We start from the raw sequence: 26952 nt of genomic DNA, 5'->3' as shown, positions 1-26952 counted from the left end.
CTCTTAGCTCCTCCATTCAAACATGTCTGGTGTCGTCCCTGCCTGTGATTAATATTTATCACAGTTTTACATCAGTTAAGTGGAAGTTTGTGTAAAAATGTTGATGGGAAAAAAAGTACAAAAACATAGGAAGTGGCAGTGAATCCAAAAATAGAATACCTCTACCAATGTCATAAATACAAAATTCCATCCAAAATGCAGGGACACATTTTTCTGGCAGTTTAAAGCTTCATTTAACAAAATAAAGGTGTTATTTCTTTTTATAAGTCTAATCATAACTAGTGTAATTTTGACAAGTTTTGGCATTTGTTAACATTATGGTTGCTAGTTGAAATGACCTAGTTGAAATGTATGTCATATCTGCTGCTGCCCATGTCCAACCAAGAAATAACATTATAAACAAACCAAAATTCAAGAAAAGACAAAAAAACAAGTCAAGATTTTTTAGTAAAAATCTTAATTTAATAGTGGGACCTCTGTTTTAGTGAAATGAGGAGCCAAATGCACTAAAAATATTCACATTTCTTTCTCCAAGTCCAAACTCTGCTCCAAACCAGATACTTTTGCTGAATAAGGATTGGCTATGGACTTCTCATTTAAAAAGACCCAAGCTGATCATTGACTATAATTACAGATTACGTAACTCCATAGAATTTTGTACGATGCTTTTAAATCAAACTCAATCAAATTCTTCTCATATTTTTCATATTTCAACTTTTACCTCAAACCTTTCTATTTCAAAAGCTATGGTTTATTATAGATTACTCCTGTACCTGTGTGTGTAATTTTGTGGTGTTCAAATACAATAAGCCATGGAGTGAAAATAGACATCTTTATTCTTTAACCTTGAACATTTCATTTGTTCAGGTAATAGGTTTACATTGAATATAACTTAATTGTCTTTCTTACATTACCAAGCTAGAAATAAGATGTCATCTAGCTGCAACTTTACAGAAGAGGGTACATGGTCGGTCAACGTTGCTCTTTACAATATTACTTGCTCACCATTTTCAACATGTAATGTCCACCTTTTTGTTGCGTAAAATTAACTTGCTCTTCCAGGCTGGCTGAACACATTAAAAGCAGACATGACCATGTCTGTCCAACTGGAAACACAAAGCAAAGATCTTAACAGTTCTATGATCTAATGACTTTACTTTATCCGACAATCACAGTGTCATCATCTGGGAACTCGTAGTATGGCACCTCCAGATTGAGGGGGGCGGGACCTTTCCTGATGCGCCCTGAAGCATCGTAGTGCGAGCCATGACAGGGGCAGTAGTAGCCACCAAAGTCACCTGCGTTGGCTATGGGCACGCAACCCAGATGTGTGCACACCCCAAGCACGATCACCCATTTGGGGTTGGCAGCGCGGTCCTTGTCGTGCTCTGGGTCACGGAGCTCTGCCAGGTTGACGGCAGCTTCGGCGGCGATCTCCTTCTCCGTGCGATGACGAACAAACAGCGGCTTGCCCCTCCATTTAAAGGTCATGTTCTTGCCTTCAGGGATGTCGCCGAGCTTGATTTCAATCTTGGACAGAGCCAGGACGTCAGCAGAGGCACTCATGGAGGACACGAATTGGGTGACCACAGTTTTCGCAGCATACAGACCAACCACCGTGGTTGCCCCAGTGAGGACATAGGAAAACGTGCGCCGGGACTCACTGCTCTCCTGGGAGGACTTGTATGGGTCCTGCACCTCGGGCCGTCTGTAGTCGGAGAAGTCTGGGATACGCAGGTCTGTGTGGGCGAATCGGACTCCTGCACAGCCTGAAGGAGGACAGGATAGGAAATTAGTTGGATGAGAGTTTTACACTATTTGCTATTTAATAACATTGTTACTATTTTAATATGAATGTGTACATTTAGATTTTACCAACTGTGATAAAACCTGTACAAGCCAATTTCTTTTACATGGCTATATCAGTATTGTGTTTTAATGCATTGTTCACTGACTGCGCTTTTATAGAATACATGAAATATTCTATTCTGTATATGCCAAAATCCAAAAAGTACCCAATAAAGAATCACATTTTTCCTCCATTAAAAATAACTTATGAAAATAACCCCTCATTGCACTTATAAAAAAATGTAAAATATAAAAGACTAATGAAAATGTCAGTCATGTATTTTGTCCTCCACTTATCTGTCCGAGAACAAGGGCACTTTGGCCATAATCAGCCATGTTGACAATATGATTTCCCAAATAGATAAATGTTTTTTTTAAACAGTACTTGAATATTTTCTTAAATATGATTTGTCATTTGCCTAACTGTAAACACACCATTTCAGCAGTAAAGAAGAATGCTAGAATAGAAATGCAACCAGCATAATTCATACGACAAAATAAAACAGTCTAACAGATGAAATGAATCGCAATATACCATCATTATTATTAAAAATATCCATGCAGAATGACCATACCACTGTACTGTATGATTGCACCAACGATTTACAGTTTATAAACATGAGATTGAGGTTACTTAAGGACAGAACAAGTTACTACAGGCTAATAACCACACTTTTACCAACAAGATGTGCTACATCCTCGTGTACAGACAAAAAATTACACTTCGCCTCCCTATAACCTGGACTGAATATTATAGAATACTCATGTAAACAATTTTGACCTTATACACAGGTCGCTCAGTGTCCTAAAGCTAACATGCTAAAAGCTAACAGCACAGAAACGCCGGTTAGCCGCGCGATGCTAACTGCGGCTAACCCAAACAAGCTTCATTTATTCACATGAAACAGCGACTCGCGTAAAGCCACCGCCCCAGACACAGTTTGGCAACGAGAATGAACTTAATCTACAAGTAGTTATAACTCATGATCCCTTGTAAACTTACCGTTTATGCTTACTGTGATGGCGGGCCCTGTCTTTGGGCACTGGCCGCTCAATGACTCGCGGCAGAGGAACGGCTTTTTCGGGTCCAATAAGAACTTTTCGTTCTTTACCACGACCCCCAGGACCAGTGGTTTAAGCGGGCCGGCCACGGTGTAAGCGGTGGCCTGCATGTACGGAGAAAAGACCCCCGATCGGGCAGCTAGGGACATCATCTTGGGCTTGTGTGCTAAACGACCTTGCCCTGCGTGCCTGTGCGTGACTCGGTGGAGCGGCGAAGATCTGACGTTACGTAATCGCGTACTGCGTAATTGTACGTCATACGTAGACTCCCTGTGGTAATCTCACAAACATGATGAATCGATTATTTATAGTTTTGCATTTATAATAGAAAGGGTTATATTATTGGCAACATCACTATAGTTCACAAAATATCAAAATATTATAAACTAGGAAAAAGGGCCCCACAAATAACAGGCTAATGATTTTAGGTGACTAGTCATTTATTCTGCTTTTATTCAGCTTTTAACAAAATAAATTATCAAATTTGGCCACCGAAGGCTTCAAATATTTATTAATAAAGTGTATTATAGATAGAAATCAGAAATTATTTATTCTTTGTGAAAACATTTTGATTTAATAATGCCACTGTCTTAAAAACTGCCACAGTAAAATGTCATTTGGCATGTGTTTTAGAGTTTCTAAGTCAGGTAACGATTATAATTATCAAAATATGATTACTATATTCTATATGATTATTGAAAAGGCTAGTGGACTAGTTACTAGATTACACCGGGGGGAAAAAAAACCAAAAAAAAACATATTAAATTGTATTTGACCCCAGACTAAAAATGGCCACTATTCAGTAAAATTGATTACATAAATTGCAGTTTTATGTCAAGGTCAAGGTCATTTATATAGTACATTTACAACCAATGGCACTCGAAGTGCTTTATAGTACAGGACAATAATAGACAAACTATAAACAATATAAAAGACAAAAATAGTAATACTAAATGTCAAAAAATAAGAATAAAAACAGAAATACCATAAAACAATAAAACCAGCTCACCTTCTATTAAAAGCCGGTGAAGGTGAGTTTTTAGTGTGGATTTAAAACAGTTTATAGTTTGGGCAGATCTAATGCTGGAGGGCTGACTATTTCAAAGTCAAGAGATAGCAGCAGTGAAAGCCCTGTCTCCTCTGGTTTTCAGGTGAGTACGAGGTAAATCCAAGAGGAGGAGGTCTACAGCGAAGTGTCCAGGGAGGGACATGAACAGACAGCAGCTCTGACAGGAAAAGGGGGGGCAATCCATTCAGACATTTTAAAAGAAACAAGAGGATCTTAAAGATTACTACTGTGCTTGTGTCTGCTGTTTAGCTCTAATCTATGACTACCTTCATTAGGCATATGTTATAATTTGAACATTTTAAATTGCAATATTCATCCAAAGCGATTTAATAAAAGAAACAAGTCCACTGACTTCCAATGTTAGAAATTTGCAGTGCCCAATGAAGGCAATGGAAGTTTATTTGAAAAACACAAATTACAGTAGTCTAACCTACTGGAGAGAAATGAATGGATAAGTCTGGTTTTGACAGAATGAAAACTGATGTTGCCGTAAATGTCATCACAACAAAGAGCTATGAAGTTGTCAGCCTCTCCTATGGATAGCCACAGATCACCAGTTAAGAAAGTAAAATGGAAATGAGAGTAAGAGTGGGCGTATACTGGTGAAAATGAGGGTTGATTAACAAAACTACATCTTGAAATCCCTCCAAAAATTCGGGTGACTACATGGTGAGGGAAACAACTATAACGTAGTTAAAAGTTCTGTAAAGTCGATTTTGCATAATGGGTCTAAAAATAGCTTTAAAATAAATTCAGTAGTGGACAGGGAGCCAGTGCATCTGAGCAAACACAGATGTGATGTGCTCTTGTCTCCTGGTCCCTGTCAACATCAGGGCGGCTGCATTCTGGACCATCTGCAGTCTGTTAATAGACGACTGGTCCAGCCCGCAGTGTAAAGAATTGTATTAATCAAGCCGACACGTGGTAAACACATTTCTCTGGTTCATTAAAGGGAAGGTAAGATTTGATTTTTAATGATCATCTTTCAATCTTTGATCCATTCCACATGAGGCCCTCAACTCTGGATTTAGGAGCTCCTCATTTCAAAATGATAATAGTCTTTTTATTTTATTTGTATCTTTTTAATACCAGGTCTTTTTTACCAGTGGTGGGTGAAGTACTCAATATCGTTACTTAAGTAAAAGTACAGATACAGAGGTAAAACTTTACTCAAGTAAAAGTATCACATGAAAAAATCTACTTACGTAAAAGCATTTAAGTACCTATTAAAAAATGTACTTAAAACGTAAAAGTATTGTTCATTTGTTAAAGTGTTAAATGTAGTGATGTTTATTAAAAAGGAGAAATATTTTGGTCAAAAGTAACAATACGAATCAGTTTCTTCATTTTTCTCATTGCGGGTTGTGAATTTTCTGTATTTGTTTTTGTTTGCTCAAAGCCGAATCTTGAACTCGAAAACTTTAATCATGAAGTTACTACAAAAATAACCCCTCAAATCAAATGAAAAGTACTGTAGTTTTTACTTTTCAGTCCAGTCAAAGTAGAAAATATAGATACCTGCTTTCAAATGTAGTGAAGTAAAAGTAAAAAGTATCCACTGTAAATGTACTTAAGTAAAGTACAGATACCAAAAAAATCTTTACTACTTGTACTTCATTACCTTCCACTACTGCTTTTTACTTAATATATTGCTCAGATTTATATTCTGAACTCCATTTTGATAAGGAATGGGCTCAATACTTGTTACTGATTTTTTTAATACCATGATTATACCCCTCTTTTTTGTAGCCAATTTTCAACCCCAGTCCTTTCTTTATGTTACCATGTTATCTTATAGTTCTGATAAAGGCCAAGTTTATTCTGTTCAGGAAAGGTCCAATACTTGATACTTCAATACTAGCTTTACTCTCTGGTTTTCAATACCTTTGACAACAAGCAAGACTTTTGAAATAAAGTATATGCATGAAATATCTTCCCAAAGTGTTCTGTTGGAGCTGTACAATCTGACTTGTCTCAAATTTAATAACCCACAACAAATAATACCCGGATTGTCATGTAAATATATACAGTGGCTGGCAGACTCTAAACAATATCCCAGTGTTATGTCTGTGCCCTCAGAGTACAAGGACATCTCCTGTTCATTATGCCTTCATGTTTCATAATCAGTGCAATTATTGAACTAGGCCAAGTGTCTCTTCAGAATTAGATCACACTTCTAAATAATGAGAAGCAGTGTGTGCGCATGCATGACTGTCAGCAAGATGCAAAATGTGGATTTTTGTTTAATTTGCTTGTTTCAGAATAACAATTTCCTTATTTGTTTAGCTTTCTGCTGTGGAAAATCTATGTGGATGAATATAACAGTATATCAGAGATTATTGGGTTAGTAAATTAGGCCTATTTAAAGTAATCCCACACTCTACAGTAATGATTTAAGTTGTTTTTAGTTAATAAGTAGTGTTATGATTATTCACTTCCGACTCAACAACAAACTGATTGTGCTATTAAAAAGATTGTGTGCTATTAAAAAGATTGCAGTTATTATTCTAAATGCGACATCACTTTCCTTGTTTAGCCTAGTGTATTTGAAATATCTCAGAATCATTTTCTTAAAAAGGGGGTGTTATGCAAAATTTTAGCTTTCTGCCATGTTATAATGTTGTGCACTCATCAAAAACATGCCTGAAGAGGTTTCAGATGTCATCCATGCATGTTTCACTAATTTAGCGATCTCTCCCAAGCCCCATTCGCAGTCTGTCCAATGCTCCGCCCACAAGCCTATGTCACCCATACGCAACGATTCTCCATAAATCTGCAAAAGCATGATGCAAAACTGTACACAACAACTTGACAAACCTGATGCGATGTGCAGTAGTTTCTTGAGCAAAATTCACGCTGATTGTGTTGTAATAGCGCTCTGAAGGGGGAGTGACTTATCGCAGAGAGTCAAAAACAAAAGTGAAACTACTAAAACATGTTTATATGTTGTTTTCCGCGTATTTAGCATTTTCAACAACAGTACACGGTGATCTAAACATGTTAAGTTAATACCCCATAGAAGTAAAATACACCCTCTTTAACGCCGCATACACATTAGATAGCCTACTGTACCTTTAAGCCTTACTCCTATTTTTTATAGTTGATTCAACTTTATTCTGAGCTCCCTTTTAAAATAGACAAACTCATCAAAAATTAGCCACATGCGCATTGAGGAGTGGAGCAGTTTAATTGAGCTATAAACAAGAGTTGGTGGCATTTAAGTTCATTTGCTCTGCTTTGCTTCATCATTGTCCTGTGAATAATATAAGGCTCAGACACAAATTCTCACACGTTGACTCTGGCATTTTAAATAAATCAGAATGTTGTTCATATTTCTTTTCCTTGAGCGTCTTTAAAGTTTATATAATAACTCACTTTTAATAGCCTAAATTATTTCCAGTGCAGGCATGCCGAAATAGAGCTTGGGATTGTGACGTAACACCTCATAGAAGTTTCAGTGAGTCTAATGTTAAGCCAATGGAAATTTAAAGTTGTTTAATATTACTAGTACTAGACATAGTGTTCATTCAAATGTTTTCTGACACTACAGAATGAGAGATGTATATACCAGTAGTGACCCAGCTGTTTATCGTGTTGTTCCACCATGCTTTTGTTCAGTTTTTAACATTGTTTTGGCTGATATGAGAGTTTTGCACTACTACCACAAACATAGCGGATTTCCATGGTGAAGGACATTTAAAAAAAATATTCCATCCCTTAAGTAAAAGCTTTGGTTACTCCTCCATTAAGTCAAAGTGACAAATGCTTTATGTTGACAATATGAAATTATTTGAACATTTCATTCTTTTCCTTTTTATTTACATTTTTTATTGCACAATTCCCATAGTTGCATATTCCACTCATTGCACATCCCTCATATTGCACATTTTACTCATTGCACATTCCACTCATTGCACTTCCCACATATTGCACATTCAACTCATTTCACATACCACATATTGCACATCCCACATATTGCACATTTTACTCATTGCATATTCCACTCATTGCACTTCCCACATATTGCACATTTCACTCATTGCACATTCCACATATTGCACACCCCACATATTGCACATTTCACTCATTGCACATCCCGCATATTGCACTCATTGCACCACCATACATGCAAAATATGTGTCTATAGAAGAGTTAAAATCACATTATCACTATAAATGAGCGCATGTTTGTTTTGACCATAACCAGTTTTTCATTTGTGCTTTAGTTTTCAGATTTTTGTATTGACTGGAAAAATGGCAGATTTCATATTTTGTTTTTTTTGTTTTTTTTTACTTCAAATCATAAATGAGATGTTACGTCCTGACAGTTATCCTTCAAGTTACTTTTACTTGAGTAGTCGTTTTCCCAAGTATCAACCCTTTTCTACTCTTTTATGTAAACTACAATAAGGAACAATAGTAAAATCAACACATAGTTTCCACAAAAGCGTGTTACAAACCGCATCGCATGAGTCCACCGAGGAGTAGAGTAAAATGAAAATAAACAGTAGCAGGCTTTTTTTGGACCCGTGTGGACTTAGGCTCATTGTCGTAATGGCTAATAAGTCCTTTGTCTCTGCTGCCCTCCCATACGCTAACAGGGGACTGACTAATCTTCCGCAGCCACTGTGTTCTCTGCCAGCAGTACTTTGAACAAAAGAGGGCCGGGACGTGGAGCTAAGTGCTGCGCTTTGTATATACATCTAAAACTCGCAATATTTAGTCAATGGACGCTCTCAGTGGAGAAGTAGCGGGGAGGTATCTGCAGTTGTTGGTACTGCAACTCCGGAGAACTCCAGCCCAGGAAGAATTGTCCCATAGAGCGCAATGCATTTTGGGGAATTCTTTCACAAAGGTTGGGTTTTGTAGGGATTCTTCTGTATTTCTCAAAATTAACGTCTTTAGATTGTTTAAATACTCAAAAAATCATAAAAGTTAGCTTCGTAAGATTTAACTTACGATGTCACACGTTGGGGCGGTGCTAGGCCAATATACAGTAATGCAGATTTTTTTTTTCTTTGCATTTCGTGCCAATGAACACAGGCCATTGAAAACAATATGCCGCCATCTTTGGTTCCTCCAGATCTTATTATACTTCCATGTTGGGGCTGCACAATATATCAGGATTGAAACAAAATTGCATCAGTAAGTGCAATTATTAAAACGTAAAGACTTATGATTTGGAAAATAGATTGTCCACTGTAAACTACCCTGAATATCCATCCATTTTCTTCTTATCTGGGGCTGGGTCGTGGGGGCAGCAGTCTATGCAGGGACGTCCAGACTTCCCTCACCCCAGACATGTCCTCCAGCTCCGCCAGTGGGACTCCAAGGCATTCCCAGGCCAGCTGAGAGACATAGTCCCTCCAGCGTGTCCTGGGTCTTCCACGGGGCCTCCTCCTGGTGGGACATGCCTGGAACACCTCCCTATCCTGTTATATATCTTCTTACTAAAAAATCTAACCCTATGTAGTTTTTAGTACTTTACAAACATGAAATACATGTGATTCTTAAATACATTAAGTACAATTCTTAATGCTCCTGGAACAGTTTGAAAAGAGGACTCACAACAGACTCTAAATATGTAGCAAACACAACAAAACATTGCAATTTCTCATAATAGAACGGTGAGTCAACATGTGTGATGTTTATGAAAATTGCAGTGTGAAGATTGGACGTTTGATTGTTGACATTTGACCTCTCGGCTCAGGTCGTTCCCTCTTCTCGCAGAGCCTCTGAGGTCATACGTAGAAACTGCCTCACCATTGTGTACTGTGAAACGCTCAGTCCTTCAGGCTGAAAGCAGCACAATAAAGAGATGACGTCTGCTCACTGACAAAATGTGAAAGGACCCGTCTGTATTCTGAGGACCGCAAAATACGATGGAGTGATACTGTGTCCTCGGGCAAGACACTTTTACAGCCATCTTTACAGTGTTGAAATACGCAGGTGTGTGAATAGGACAGTAAGAAATGAGCCTTTATTGGTGTATTTACATGTGAGTTTATGAACACGCACTGACATTATGCAGTTACACCTCACTTTTAGTTTTTTAGTTGAATTTTCACTTAAAGTCGCCCCGTGTAACTTTTTAGCCCCAAAATAAACTAAAATAACAACAGTATGTTTCTTTTTTTCTTCATTTTGAATGTTTCATTGCACTGAAAAAATACTGTGAGTGGGCTTGCATCTCCACAAACCTGCAGAGGAAGGTAGAATAGCCAAAAAATGATTCAAGTAAGAGTAATACAACTTCAAAATAATATTACTCAAGTAGAAGTACAACATGGTGGTCCAAGAAATTAGTCTAGTGAGTGTGATATAGTATTTTTACTTAAGTAAGGGTAACTGAAAGAGTAGGACTGTCGGGACTCAACATTTGATTTATAATTTAAAGTTAATGTAATTGGAAGGACAAAAAATTAAAAAATGTACAAAATGTTTTACTCGTGTACTTCAATAAAACTATTACTCACGTAGGAGTTAAAGTATGCTGCTAGAAAAGTTTCTTTAAAGGTTAGTCAAGTAAATATAACTAATAACTGCTACCCACCTCTCCACAAACCCGACTCTTATTTTGGCCATAATATTCCACAGTATGGCATAAAACTTATCTATCTCCATAAAGAATGTTCCGAAGTATGGTTTTAACTTTCTAACTGAATGGAATCACACAGTTGACATGCCACGTCATGAAAGTTACATGGTGTTGCTTTAAAAAAAAAAAATCTGTTGCAAGTTTGTATAAACCATTATGGTCCATGCACTGCCTCATTAGTAGATTCACCCTGATACCTGTTTGGATTGATATGGAAGACTGCCAAGCTGCTGCAGTCAGATATATACTTTTAATTTAGTCCAATTACGGCAATGGGCACACAGTTTTTCTCCTGTTTATTTCGCTGTATTAAAAGTAAGTGAACGATAAAGTTGTGAATGCCAAAATAGCAGAAATGAACTGTCGTATGCAGTGGGTGGAAGTTGTATAATTAAGAGATTTGAATGGACAAGGCCACTGCTCCCCTGCCACAGTGCAACCAGTTTAAAATCTCTCAGTCAAATGTGTTATTGTGAAATATGAAGAAGGTTTTTGCACAAAACTAAATATGAATAAGAACTTCCGTTCCGGATCCGTTTTTACTATTTGTATCAGACATTTAAATCAAATATGCTTTATGATTGTGGTGAATTGGGATGACATGTCTGGGGTGAAGTTAAATCAAATTAGATCAAGAATGCTAAATCGACAAATCCTTCATGTATTATGGGAATTATGGGTGAAGTGTTTTGCCCAAGGACACAACAACACATGCAGACTCACTCCAAGTTCCGATCATAAACTCTCACAATCATCACATTATTGTCAATTAGTGTCCAGGTGAGAAAAGTGAAGTGTTATAGAGTTAAAGGTTGAATGATTATTAAATGGGATCTGGCAGCCCAAAGTAAGGAGACCGATTTCTTACTGGATAATCTTGATTTGAAAGACTTGAATACCAAACACAACAAACCACAAAATGCAGATAATTTAAGTAAAAATAATAACCTGAACATAATATCAAATATATAAGTTGAAGTTAATGTAATTGTAAAGTCTTCTTAAGTTACACAAAGTATTTATTTATTTTGCAAGAAACACAAATGCTCAAATGATTTACTGTTTACTTGCTAGTCACAGTGGGAAGACAAACCCTGTTTTTTTGTTTGTTTTTGCTTTTTAATGAAGTAAGAGCCCTGTCAAAAAAACAAAAAAAAACAAAAACTGAAGTGGATATGAAAAAGTGTTGAAAAATGTGAGTTGGTTACATAGTTGGTTAAATAACTACCATCGAGGCTAGCAGTTACGGGGGAAATCGATTGCGAGTATCATAGCAACCAAAGAGCCAATCTGGAGCGAAGTTGTGGAAGGTAACGCCCCTTCCCGCTCGCACCTCAGGTTTAGAAGGGGGCGGGCGCTTAGCAACGCTGTGAATCAGGAGTGACCTTGAGGAAAGAAGGCAACTGATTTGTCATTTATTAATGTTCATATCTTGAGTTACAGACACAATAGCGAAATAAAAACAACAGGATCATGTAGAGCGAGTTAATATGAACATTTCAAGACCAAAATGATGAGTCTGACAGCGGCAGTTACAGAGAGAGGGCGACAGTTTCCCAATGTAAAGTGAATTGGAGCCAGATTTGATGGGGCCAGAAGTGCAGCCCATGATCATTTCCTACTTGCAACGTGGCAGCTAGTGGGTTAGCTATGTCCATTTATATAGTCTATGATAACTACACCATAATTAGCCTTAATAAAGCATGAATAAAGACTTTCAAAATACATTATGAACTTTGAATGAATACTTTAATGATTCTTTATTAGGAAGGATTCAGGCAAAGTAACTGCTAATTCAAGTGGTCAGGATTAGAGTATTAGTTGCATAAGGCTAAGGACTAGCTGCACCAAAACTGATACAGGAAAGAAGTCTTTTAGCTGTCCTTCATGAAAACTAGAATACACTCGACGGAAAAGCAAAACTGGATACTTTGGAGACACAATCGCAATGTAATAATCAGGTAATGAACTTTTATACACACACCTGCGCCTATTTTTAATGTTTTATATGGACTTGTATACTTATTTGTATTTCTGTTTGTATTATATTTTAAACAGGGCGCCCATGAAAAAGAGAGTTCAAATGGGTCTCAGTGGGTTCTTCTGTAAAAATAAAGAAAAACAAAAGGAAAGAAGAATACTGTTTGTTCATTATCACATTCATTATCTTTCTTTGTGATTTATTGTCTATTAAAAGTGTAGTATTATGTGTTAGCCTGAGTTCTAGTGTTTATGAAATACAAAATACAGCCTGGCCGTACCTTCTACCTTTTAAAGTGGGGCAAGGAGTCAGCAGTTCTAACACATCTGACACCCCATTCCCTTTTGACAATGGTCAGACATCTGAGCTTTACCATTCTGTGCTGTGAAGAGATGCTTTTTCCACTGCGGCGGTCATTCAGGCTGAGAGCAGAGGACACACTTTGTGAAAACGGCTAAAAGAGCAGGAGAAGCAGTGTGGGATCAAAACCAAAAGCTGAAGTCTACTCTGTGACAAAAGGTGAAAGACCCTGTGCTGTATTCTTAGAACAACAAAATGAGGATGGAACAACACTGGTAAATTTGAGTCATAGCAAAAGGTACATACTGATATTGATTTTACAAAGCCAAATAGTCGCGCCTGGGTGGAAAATGCATTGTTTTGTTGAACTGAAAAAAGTACAGGTACAGTATGTGGTCCTTGCTTTATTTGAGTTATTAAAGGTGCATTGTGAAACCTGTCTTGCCTGAAAAATCCATAATGATATCTCTTTGTAGTTTTTATGCATAAAGATATCAGTCTGTTAGTCGGTTACAGTGTACCTTAAAAATAAGTATAGAAAAAATACTTGTTACTGGTCACAGCACGTGCCACATAAACTCTCTGTTTAATGGAGCTCTATGCTCACTCAAGCCCCGGGGCCTAAACATGGCCGTCTATTTAAGTGAATGGGCAAAGCTCAGTGGCATATGTCGCTACATTAGCCTCAGCAGCTAGGTACATCTGGTAGCTGTGCAGCCCACCAGCCATACACAGTAGTAGTACTCTTCTCCCATGTGAGTGTGGTCTCTCTTGACCTCTCCGACCAATATCAGCAAGAGATTAAAAAGCTGTTTTGAGACCTTCATGAAAGCTATAGGTCAGGGGTGTCCGAACGTTTTTCACTGAGGGCCACATACTGAAATATATTTGAAACAGAGAACCACAAACCAGTGTCGATACAGGGAGTCAAAGGGTGAATTTAACACAGGTTTGACAGAGTCATTGTACCGTTAAGAAGACTTGGAAGATTATTTTTAGGTCTGTTTCACAATGCAATGGGATGTTATTCAGGTTAGAGAGGTAGAATCTCTGCAGTCTGGCGTAAAAAATACTTTTAGGAGGAGGCATGAAGGCCAACAAAAATTGGTCTGAGGGCTGCATTTGGCCCCTGGGCCGTAGTTTGGAGAGTCCTGCTATAGGTGCTCAAACTGCTCTGAACATGAGCAATTTGTGTTTATATTGTACTGTGGGCTGGACAGGATTTCTTTGCTGCAGTACCATCGGAGTGGACCTAACTTGTGACAGGCCTAAGACAGCAATAGCCTATCCAGTTATTTTAATAGCTCCATGCTCCCACTCCTCCGATTTGTCAGCCTCTGCCATGTTTTCAGTGAGTAACAACTGGATTTAACCAGTCACAGTGAGGTATGAATGGCATGTTTCAAGACATTTGAAACATAATAAAAATCTAAATCGTGTTCTAGGGTGTATTACCAATAAAAATGCTGTAGCTAGGCCTATGACGATAACACATTTTGAAGTGTGATATATTGCTGAAGAAAATATAGATGATAAACAATGCCAATGTATTTCACTGACATGATGACCCTAAAGCAAGATTTCCCCACAAAACTATTCTGTATGTGCTGTATTGTTTTAATGACAATGAGCTGCATTAAATAAATCAAATGATACAGTTTAGCTGTTAGCTTATATTCGTAATAAGTATAAAGTTATTTTTTCAACCCTCTAAATCTCAAATCTTCTCATAGTACAGAAAAGTTCTTAAAAGTACACATGATAAATATTGACCCCCAAAATTAATTGTCCCATTTGTCATGTGTTGAACGTCTTACATCTCCAACATGTTAATGCCATAAGAACCATTTCTTGCTCTGAGGACCCGAGAGTCAGGATAAACATTTCAGTTTTATGCAGCTAAAACCTGAAACAGTCTTTCTGAAAATGTGAGACAGGCCTCTACTTTGACAATGTTTAAATCCAGGCTCAAAACGGTTCTGTTTAGCTGTGCATATGACTGAAAGATTTTTATTCTGCACTCTTCTGTTTTAATGTTCCTTTTATAATGATTATTTATGTTTTGATGTGTTTGTATTGTGATTTTAATATCTTTGAATTACTTTGTGTACGATTTGTGCTATACAAATAAACTTGCCTTGCCTTGAACAATAACTCGATATAGTACTTATCATGACAGGCGAAGATGTAGCGGCCATTATAATCTGTAATATCTATATGAATCCCCAAGTAATCATGCTTCACACAACAGAAAAGGACCATTTTGAAAAGTAGCGCAGAACAGTTTCACAGGACTTTAACAACAGTAATACAAAAATGATTCCCGAATCGAGTGTTGCACTGCTGGTGGAATATATAATCAAGTTCAGATTTTCATTTTCACTTGATTCTCTCTACTCTTTTACAGAAGGCGAGAGCATTAAGACTAATTGGCAAAGAAGTTCGAAGTTGATCACAGCCTGAAGGAACAGTCTGTACCGTGACCTTCATTCTGTATCAATTTTCTTTTCATTTGAGAAGCGAACACTTTCACAGGTAAATTTTCACGACGGCAGAAAAGCTATTGTGCGTCTTTAACTCTGCTAGACTGTTCTCTCAGTGATTACATCTGCAGATCAAATGAAGCGTGATATCGTGCGGAAGGTTTGAAGGCCGCGTTTAGAGGTATGGGGGATTACAGAAGTGAGTTATTTCATTTGACCCATTGCTGATTGTGTGGTTTGGTAATGGTATTGTAAAATGTGAGAGGCAGTAATGACAAAATACACACTTATTACAATATTAGGTACACCATGTCTGAGTGCTAATATTTGAGGGAGCAATATGGATCTATTGAAAACAACTAGATAGGATATTGGTAGTTTAGAGCTGTCTCGAGTTGGGTTAGTGGCCACTCATTGGTACTACAACGACAAAATCCCAAATGTATGCCCAGAAAGGTTTTTCTCATAGATCGAACTGCTTGTGTTCGGCTGACTGGGCACCTACAGGTTTCACAAAGGTCCAATTTTGTGGCGATTTTTACCTATTTTCAGCTCATAAACTTTTCCTCAGCTCAAAATCCATCCTTTGTCCATCTAAAAAACGCTTTTTAATTGTTAACTTCAACTACACTCTGTCTGCTCTAGCTAAGCTCAAGTGTTGATTGGATAGAGCGGTCACTTGGTACGAAATGAACAAGCAGGTGAGCGATGTAGACGAGCCCAACTGTTACGAATGAGCCGCAGGTTTAGAACATATTTCAGAAGCTCCCCGGAAGCCTAGAAATTGTAATTGATTATTTATTTATTATTCCAGTGCCTCTTTTGTGACCGCTCCACTCGCTCTCATCGTGCAAAGTTTCATGGGGGGTAGCGCAACTCCACATGGTCGATGGACAGGGAAGAACCGGATGTACCTAAACCCATGACATGAGCCATTGAGCACAGCCCATTAATTTCAAGGCGTGACCCTGGAGCTTGGAGAGCAAAGGCACAGGTAGGCTAATAGTGTATGTCAATCACAGATGAACTTCAAAATTATTATGATAAAATAAATTATTAAGAAATGAATAGACTTTTTAAACATTCACTTATTTATGTAAGATTTGTGGGGCTTGATGAAATAAAAGTATGCCATCATCAAACTGTTGCCGCCCGCTTTACTATTTTCCAGCATAACGTTAGACAAAGAAATGAAAAAAACAAACAAAAAAGAAACAAACTAAATACTCTGATGTTCCTGAAGTGTGCCCAAAACATCCTTGGTCTTTCAGAGTCTGGATTTTTGGTGGTTAATGCTAACTCTCCTATAGAAAATGCATTGGAGCAAATGTATGAAATGATACCAGCCTTTAGAATACAGGTGTTCCGTATAAAAACTCTGGAGGGGTCGAGTGAAACGCACCACTCAAATGTGCCATTCATTGAGGAAAAAGGCAACACTGCTCAATATTAATAATGCTTTGGGGTTTTTTTGAGTGTCTTTAAAGAAATACCCATAACATAAGCAGGGGTGACATGAGAAAAAAAAGATTAAAAAAAGAACATTTGAGTACTGCGGTTATTGTATTGCCTCAGTAATTTGGGAACTATAGCCAAAAATAATGCACCAAAAGTGAACCAGACCTGCCATATCTGAAATGCTCCTGGCAGCTCATCACCAAAAAGTATCTATGTGACTAGACAGTGTATGGCAAATGTCACTGATGGAGCAGCACATTCCCAGTGGAGCTCCTCAGAAGTCCCTGCCACAGAAGTGATCTTGTACCAGACTGAGCACATGACCTTGGGGCTTCACGATGCTGATAGGCAGTCCCCTGGCTCTTACCCCCTTAGCCTTAACATGACAAAGGCCCAAGAGTAGACACTTGTTCAGTATCAGCTGCTTGGAAACTCCGGGATGTTACCAAAGCATAGAAATCTTAAGGAAAAGAACACACTGGGGAGGTTGACAAATTTGCTGCTGAGGGAGGAGAGGATGGAATAGTGGAGGGTTATGTGTGTAGCTGAGTTGAGTGTAGAGTATGAGTTTAAAAAAAAAGTTTAAGTAGATGAAAAAAATATTTAGATAGATAGATATAAAAAACTACTGGGCACTATCCACCTTTAAGCTGCCCTGTGTTGTTGTGTATTTTGCTGAGAGCTTTGCCTGGCAGCGTGCTGTGAATAGTGGAGCATAACATGACACGAGCTAGTGACACGACTAAAATGTGTTAGGTCCAGTCTCCAGGAGGGCACTCTCGGGGGAGCAGCTCTCACATCCTCTGCCAATGTGGAGGCCATGTAATCCTGTAGAGAAGTAATCGCATCGGCCTCTTAGAAGATGTGCTAAGTCCTTGTAGCTGCCTGCCCACACATGAAGATTCATACCGCCTTAAAGAGGAAATATTTTTCTTCTATGGGGTATTAATTGTTACGACGTAACATATTCAGATCACTATTAACATGTTTTTTTAAGTTTCACTTTTGTTTTTGGTAGTCGGAGTGTTTACTCTTCGCTCCCCCTTCAGAACGCTGTCACATTACAATCAGTGTGTATCCCACTAGTGAAACTACTGCACATTGCATCAGGTTTGTAAAGCTATAGTGTATTGTTTTGTGTCATGCGTTTGTATATTTATGGAGAATTGTCGTGTGGGAGCATGGGTGACGTAGGCTTGTGGGCTTTCAGCTAACTGTAAAGGAGCTTCGAATAGATCCAGGGCGAGATTGCGGATTTTTGATAATGTTTTAACATGCTAGAAAGCTTCAAAAAGTAAATTTTGCATAATACTCCATCTTAAAAAAAAAAAAAAAAAAGAGTAATGAAGCTGACAGGATGAACTTTGACCCCTGTTTGGAGTTGTCCGCCTGTCCACTGGAGCATTATTAAGGCACAGCTGGAATCAAGAGCGAGTGCGGTGGAGGGATTACATGTGTGTTGCTTTTTTGCCCAAGTGTCATCTTTTCATATCCCCCATGGAGGCGGCCTTTTGCGCATATAGCTCAGCTATGCGTTTGTGAGCTCGCAGATGTATGCGTGCTCCCCTGAGAGATCCAGTCAACTCCATAAGATGCGCATTACATCCAGCTTTTGATCATGGGTTCACAGTGGAACATTTGCGACTGGTCATAAGGCACACGTCTTAGCTTTGACTTCACTAATATTCCAGAGGCCATTGTAGAGAACACTTTGGGTGATACAGCTGGGTTTCAGGGGGGTTTACTTTTTCATTTTTCTAAATGCGACAATGTCATACTTGAAGATCTACTTTTCCATAGTGATAACAGTGGACACTGCCTTATATCGATCTGAAGGGAGGAGCTAACAACACTGAAACTAAAAATGCCTATTGTTTACAGTTTCTGTTTGTGGGCTACATCTATTGAGCTACCCTAAGTGTGCACTGTGCCTGAGTCGTACTTAGCATAATCATTCAAGCCCCTAATGACTGCTTTCACACCTATTTGCATCCTGGCTAGCCCTATTTTTTGTTTTTGGTTTGGGTCTGAGGATGGAATTATGGATTGGAAATGTTTGCTAATTTATTTCAAAAACAGTGATTCTCCAACAGTGTTATATAGGTCTCCATCTGAATGTAGGACATCAAACTCTGTATCTGAAGCTGTAGTGATTGTAGCCTACACTATAAAGCACATGTGTCAAACTCAAGGCCCGGGGGCCAAATACAGCCCGCCATGTCATTTTATGTGGCCCGCGACAAGATAAATTTAATGTATTACTGTCTTAAAATGTCAGTTTATCAGGAGTTACACAATTAAACAGACATATTTTTATATCTTTGCAAATTTGAGACGAACAATTTTGCTGATGTGGCTCTTGGTTAAATTGAGATTGACACCCCTGCTATAAAGGATTTTAATGACACAGCTGGGTAGGACAATGCAATCATGTCCGCTTTGTGCCTGTCCATTGTCACAAACTGCTAGAAATGTTGTTTTCAGACGTCAGTGTAAAGTTAGCCTAGCCGTGGAGCAGTGTGTGGTTGCCATGCCCACCGCATTTACTTTGCTGCACAGAGCGGCAGCGAGCTTAGAGAAGAGTTAAAGACCAAACAACTTCCACTTTAGCTGTGTTTTTATCTCTTATCAACTGTCCCATTTTACACTCGGAACTAAGAATAATGCTTTGTTTTACAGCTTATAATTACGTTTTATCACAGATGTGTTTGGCCATGTGTGTCTCCATGGAAACGGTCCCCACATCTACAGCAGCTGTGCCCAGGGTTTTGTATGTTTGGTTGCTTCTATTACTACTAATTATATGTTACCAGAATGATTTGGTGTTCACCCTCCTCATAGCTTCTTCTTCTGACTCTCCACGGCGGATTCTCTCAGATGCCAAACCAAACAAAGCCCCACACAGACTCTAATGGTTCTGCTGTGTTTTCTGGCCAGAGATAAGCACCATCTTGTGTTTGGGAACTCATTTTAAATGTTAGTAGTGTGCCATGTGCAGGATTCTGTTTAGCCAAATACTTGCAGACTGGAATTTTCTTTTTAAATAGGAGACAAAAATATTTTTATTTTATTTAGCCAATATACCAATACAGATATTTGTTATATTCATGTTCATGCAGTATTAAAAAGAACTGACTATAGTTTGTCAATGCATCGAGTCACATCTGGTCATTGAATCTCCCCAAGTTCAGATGTGCTGGATTAGAAAATCAGACACACTTGGCCCATCCATATCAAAACAAACTAAGGCTGCTTATGAAGAAAAAGGAAAGGGAAATATATCAGAGAAAAACAATGACTGAAGCACTACACTGTTAATTTGAGAAGTTTGATTTGTTCTAAATGACAGATGACCAATGAGCTCCATCGTTTCTCATGCATCACTGAAAAACAAAAACCTGAGGCGCAAAGGTGGGTGTGTTGACCAGAATGATATCCTTCTGAATAAACAAATACAGAGAGACATCATTCTGGACTTGCCAGACAAATATGATATATCTCCTAAGTTTCACTCTTTCACCAAGCGCACGTCAATAACTGTGTCCTTTCTTACCCCTCTGTTGTCTCCCCATTACTGCTCATCCCTCATGTGCTGCCATGCTCTGACACCATGTCTATTTCTTCCGTGGGTACAATGATAGGGCAGGATTGTGAGGCTCTTTAATTCGCTGCATCAAAGCATGGGATGAGATGTCGCCGTGGACCATGTAATCGCCCATCACTGTGGAGAAAGGCAACAAAAGCAAGTGAGTGTTTTCCAATTAATATCCACCCTTTGAACATTTTATGGCAACTGGCTGACATAAGGCCCTCTCTTATCAGCTACATTGTAATTTTGAATGAGAAAAAACCATCCCGCTGCTCCGTCCACGATAAGAGATCAGGACATGGTCTTGATGTGGTAAATCTCCGAAGTGGAGTGGTACTTCTGGTTGATCTGAGGAGGAGAAGTGGGAGGAGAGGAGACATGAGCAGCCATCACACAGGGGTCAGTAATTCTGGAAGTACTCGGAAATCACTTGGAAAAGAGGTTTGGTCAAAGGTAAGCATGGCAAATCAGAAGGGAAAAAAAAGAAGAGGAGGGGGGTCTTTACTACAAGAAAAAATACAACTACTGCCTAACTAATCGTTTCTTAAAGACACACTATTCATTGTCGAGGGTCCACCACTGGCTTGTCACCTTTATTTCTTTGCCTAGAAAATCATACATCCTCAATCAAGAACTGGTACCCACATTTTCCAAGTACTGTATTTGAGGCAGGTGCACATTAGCATACTAGTTGTTGCTACCTTTACCATTATGGCCAAACTCTGCTTTCATCTCTGAGAGTTGTGAAAAGCTCTTATAAACTCATTGTGGTGAATAATTTGGATGTTCGCGCTGCATAAGGTAAGTGAGGAATAACTTGGTCATGAGCTTTGGGTAATGACCAAAAGGACCAGATCACAGATAGAAGTGGAAGAAATGAGTTTCCTCTGCAGGGTGGCTGGGCACTCGCTTAGAGATAGGGTGAGGAGCTCACACAGGAGGAGCCTGGAGTAGAGCCACTCCTCCTCCACATCGAGAGGAGCCAAATGAGATAGCTCCGGCATTTGTTCCAGATCCCTGAGCTATCTCCTAGGGAGATCTTCCGGGCATGTCCCACAGGAACAAGACTCAGGGGAAGACCCAGGACACACTGGAGGAGCTATGACTTTTGGCTGGCCTGGGAATGTCTTGGGACCGCCCCAAGGAAGAAGGAAGTGTCTGGGGTGAGGGAAGTCTGTGAGTCCCTGCTTAGACTGCTGACCCCGTGACCCGCCCCAGGATAAGCAGAAGAAGATGGATGGCAGGACTATGGAGAGTACGTTTAATGTCACACTAGGCAAAGCAATGACATCTCCATGGAGACTAGCAAGTGATAGATCCCCACTAAAAACACTAAGAGTAATGATTTGTAGATTGGACAAGTGGCTTTGCTCCAAGTTTTGAGGGGCAGAACAAGGACACCAGGGACAAAGTGCAGCATGTTTCTATCCATATTTCAGTTGAATTCTTATAGAAGAAACATAAAACATAAGGACAAGAGCCTGGACAAAAAAGATTGACTGGACTATAACTGTTGTCTGGAGCATTTGTCCACACTCCAGTGTGAGGATGTGGCTCACAGGCAGCTGCGTTCAGTGTGCTGAAAAGCAGGTACGGAGCCCAGGGAGGCAGCAGAGGGCTGGGGCTCCACACAGAACCACTGACACAGGATTTAGAGGCAAGTGCTGTGCAGCAAGTGTAAAATACAGGTTAGCGCCAACTGTGCCAGAAGTATCATTATAATAACTAATGACAGTTTTTGAATCTTGCAAAGAAGTACCCTACAGTCATTATAAATAGACAGAAATTAACTACTGAAAAAAAAGTATCTAATTTAACCGGGATTGCAGGAAATGACTTTGATTTTGTTCAGAAAATTCCTGTAGGCCCTCAAACCCCCTGGTTTTGATATTACCTGCTACAAAATCAAGTCAGAATTTGATCATTTTATTCAAGCCACCTAATTCATGGACTAATGCCTACCAAGGTGTTGGCAAAAATACTGGATTTTAGACTATTTATTACTGCAGATGGGGGCAGGGGGGAACGACATCAGAAATTTTGCCTTTGGCACAAAAAGAGCTAGGGCCAGCCCTGACTGACAAACATAATTTAACTTTAATTTAATCAATCAAACTTCACTTGTATAGCACCGTCCAACAACCAATTTAACTTAAACTGTGCTTGTAATTTAGGCATAATTGTGTTGTGATGAATCGAAGATCCCACATAATATATCTAATATGTAGCCAAGGTTTTGCATTTCTGAAACTCAGAATATTAGTTTTTAGGCTTTAGCATTACTAGTGTTTAAGCCCTGTATTTTGAGTCAGTTTATTTTATGTGAAAGTCCTATTGTTGAAAAGACAAAGTGAGCTAAATATATTTAGTTTTATTTTTATAACCTTAATACAAGTAAATAATCATTTACTTTTGCAGAGCTTAACAAGGACATGAGCCTGACACAAACTTGGTAATAGATTCTAGCTAAAAATTGTCTCCTCTCCAATCTGGGACAAGACATATGCACACAGTGAAAAATGGATGCAAAGGAAATGAACATATGTTGTTGACTGATATTGTTTAGTGAGAGAACGTTTCGGTACAATATGTCCTCAACTATACATGCAGAACTAATGCAGACTCATCTGGGACTCAGGACTTGTCCTGAGAATTGCAAATTTGGAGTCAGTGCATGTTTATGGTTGGAAGGATTTGAAGATGGTATAATCAATATGTGTTATAATTATTCTTTACAGAGATGGGGGAGAGTCATCTTGTGTCTGTCAGCATTATTTAAAAGTGCACATGTAACTTTTTGGTAGATGGGATCCACCATATACCTACATGTCTTCACCGAGATGTCACTGTTTTGCATACTATCAGACATTACCCTCCAAAATAAACTACTTCAGTCATCCTTCAAATATTTTTTGAAGCTCTGAATTTGTTAACATAACAATCATGTAATAATCTCAATACATCAATCTCTATACTGGCTCCTTGTCGTAACCAGCAAGATGGAGGAACCAAAACTGTGCGACTCACGAAGGTTTAACAGTGTTTTATTCACAGAAATGTGCAATAAGTAATCAAAGTTCATTAATCCAAAGAGCTGGGGAACGAGGGTGCTTCACAGAGTAGTGCAACAGGTTAACACAGTTCATGGATCCACAGATGCTGGTGAGCGTGGGTGCGGGTCCGGGACCAGGGAGACACACGAGTGCAAAGACGAGGACAACATGAGACCATACCAGGGTAGGAGTGCAGGTGCAGGGGGTCCGGAGCTGGTTCTCGGGCGGAGGTCTGGAGAAGAGCAAAAAATCCAAATGAGTCAAAAGGTTCACAAAACACCAAGATACTATGCCAAGCAGTAGCATTCACGTATAACACGCAGACGTTCCGGCACCAAGTGTCTGGTCCTGACTCCTCTTATCCACAGCAGGTGGTGTTGATTGCGTAGATGGGCTGCAGGTGTGCGCGGGAGGAGCCAGGACTCCGCCCTGCTCCGGAGACAGGCAGGTGAGGGAGGGGGAGCACAGCACAGGAGAACAGCAAACAGGGATCATGACACTCCTATACTGGGTAGAGTAATACTATTCTCATACTGTATGTTACATGTAATTATTTTATTGGCATGATATTGGATACTAACAGTTTTTTTTACATATCGAGGTAGATGTATTTAGCCTTTGGTTTAGTTAATTAGTTTATAACACATTAATCTCCTAAAGGGTTAGAGATGCTTTCCACCAGATTTAGCTCGTTTCCATCTGCAGTCCCTGGGCAGGTTAAACACAATTAAAATACATCCAAAATATCCTTACACTTACAATCAAACCATGCATTCTCCCACTCTTTCATCTGAAAACATCACACACCACATTTCCATATTCACCATTTAAGATGACTCATACTACATCAGGTATCACCTTATAAACCAACAAGTAATCGCAGTAACTTTTAGTCTCTATCTCTATCTCTCACTTGACATAGAACACCACAGTATTGACAATTTCCGGTGTTTTTACTGTCTTGATCATTCATATCATTACGATCATATAGCAGAGGATTACAATAAAACATCCCCCCAATAGCCTATAGAGTTTTTTTCTATACTACAACACAGCCATCACTTTTCATTTACTTCCCTTCAAACAGTTCATTGGTGCACGTCCTCCAGATAGCGCGTTAAAACTTTTTTGCCCGTCTTGTTGCGCCTGATAGAGGTACGGACCTGGCAGCCCGTTCACTTGGGATTTTATCTGAACCTGATTCATGAGGTCCAGCAAATAGTCTGCACCCAACTGCATCTCAGTGCTCATGACCGCATCTGTCAGCCGGGCTAATATACAGGCCTGAACTCTCATGACACTCCAGTCACCGCACAATAACTGCTCCAAAATACGCCGTTTTTGACCGTTCCACGGGGCATTCTGATGGCACTCCGAGGACGAAATTGTGAAAAAATAGTCCCATCATTTCCAAAGTGTGGACCAAATGTCGTGCCTGGAGAGATTTTCGACTGCCCGCTGTTCAGGACTGGGGGGAAATAAGGCCGGAGAACGGGCAAAGATGCATAAACAAGTGGCAAAATTTTTTGAGGGGAATACTCTAAAAGGGATGTACTGTAGGTGGAGATGGCAGAGTGGTTAGCCTTTTGTCAATTGTTTGGGGTTGATTTTGGAGCCATTACATCATATCTCAAGAAATGATGTAATTGCCTGCATCAGTGTGGTGATATTATTTTCATTTAAAAGCGACAAAAATCCTTAATATTTGTTTATGTCTAGACTTGTGCTGTTTTGGTAAGATTTGTTGACTGGTGTCAAAGGTTTTTCCTCCAGGACCTCCCAAATTTTCTATATTGGGTTATGGTCCGGACTGGAGATGTAACAATCCAGTTTTAGTTCTGCAATGTTCCTTAGAATACATTGGTCAAAAGGTCACCTACAACCAAAGTTTGTGTTCAGGCAATCACTGCACCAAATGTCAAAATGAGGTAGTGCACAGAGTTCAGTGCACAAAATAGGGAATGGCTCTGATAGAAACACAGTCAGAAGATAGATTATTGCTAAATCAGCTTTACTAATCTAAGTAGCATTTTACAAATCTTATATGACAACAAATATTTACATTGTTGACATTAATATTGATACTTTGGGTTTAAGTATCAGTCAATACCCATTATCAAGGCAAGACGGGTTTATTTGTATAGCACAATTCATACACAAAGTAATTCAAAGTGCTTTACAGAATAAGACATTACAATACAACAAATCAAAACATATATAATCATAAATGGACATCATAAAATGAACATTAAAATGGAAGAGTGCAGAATAAAAACCTTTCAGTCATATGCACAGCTCAATAGAACCATTTTGAGCCTGGATTTAAACATTATTAAAGTAGAGGCCTGACTCACATACACATAAAAAAAAAAAAAAAAAAAAAAATATATATATATATATATATATATATATATATATATATATATATATATATATATATATATATATATATATATATATATATATATATATATATATATATATATATATATATATATATATATATATATATATATATATATATATATATATATGATTTTTTGTTCCTCACATCCATAGACTGTATGAAGAAGTGGACTTAGGGAATGTGACGTCACCCATAGTGTTCGGCCCCAGCCAAATGGCTTGAAGTCGTAGGGGAAAATTTGGAGCCAAGTTCCATATTTTTTTATTCCGAACACGAGTATCATAGCAACCAAAGAGTCAATCTGGAGCGAGGCTGTTAAAGTTAACGCCCCTTCCTTAGCAATGCTGTCAATCAAACATGTTGCTAACGGTAGCGGTAACAACCTCGGGGAAAAGAAGGCAGCTGATTTGTCCTCTTATTAACGCACATATCTTGAGTTACAGACACAACAGTGAAATAAAAATACCAGGATCATGTAAAGCCGGGGTCTCAAAGTCAAATTATCCGGGAGCTGCAGGAGGTAGAGTCTGGGTGAATCTTCTCAAAAGTCATCACTGTTTTCAACATACATGAAGAAATATGCCAATTGTAGATTTTATAGCTGTACATCGTTATTTGTTGAATCTTTTGTCACGGGAGTACACAGCGCAACTAACATTAAGCTTTCATATTGTCCTGCGGGCCATAAAATATCATCTCGCGGGTCGCAATTGGCCCCCGGGCCGCGAGTTTGAGACTCCTGATGTAAAGTGAGTCAATATGAACATTTTAAGACAAAAATCATGAGCCTGAAAGCAGCATTTTTACAGAGACAGGGGCAAAAGTTTTCTAATGTATTGTGATTTGGAGGCAGAGACGATGGAGCCGGAAGTGCGCCCCCATGCTCACTTCCTATTTGGAACGTGGCGCTTAGCAGGTTAGCTCCTTTTATATAAACAGCCTATGCTCACAACGCAAACTGCTTTTCACAAACTCATCCAAATATGTCATCCAACTGTTGTTTCAAGCGCGGAAAACATGGCATAAGCCCAAACCTTATGGGATGTTATTTGATTGGCCCAACCCTGTGAACCAGCACCCCTTTACCAATATTGGATCCGGGGTT

At 38.9% G+C, this 26952-nt stretch overlaps 1 protein-coding gene across 1 annotated transcript; it reads right to left on the bottom strand.

The window, feature by feature from the left end:
• Positions 1-818: 818 nt before the first annotated feature.
• On the bottom strand, positions 819-3137 carry LOC117391288 (cytochrome b-c1 complex subunit Rieske, mitochondrial). Its single transcript, XM_033989054.2, has 2 exons — positions 2852-3137; positions 819-1769 (listed from the first exon to the last, which is right to left on the bottom strand). The coding sequence occupies exons 1-2, from the start codon at positions 3060-3062 to the stop codon at positions 1159-1161; spliced, it is 822 nt and encodes a 273-aa protein (XP_033844945.1). The 5' UTR covers positions 3063-3137; the 3' UTR covers positions 819-1158.
• Positions 3138-26952: the final 23815 nt, after the last annotated feature.

The sequence above is a fragment of the Periophthalmus magnuspinnatus genome, chromosome 3 (assembly GCF_009829125.3).
Source record: "Periophthalmus magnuspinnatus isolate fPerMag1 chromosome 3, fPerMag1.2.pri, whole genome shotgun sequence".
Classification (NCBI taxonomy): Eukaryota; Metazoa; Chordata; class Actinopteri; order Gobiiformes; family Gobiidae; genus Periophthalmus; species Periophthalmus magnuspinnatus.
This window is presented reverse-complemented; position numbering and strand designations above follow the sequence as displayed.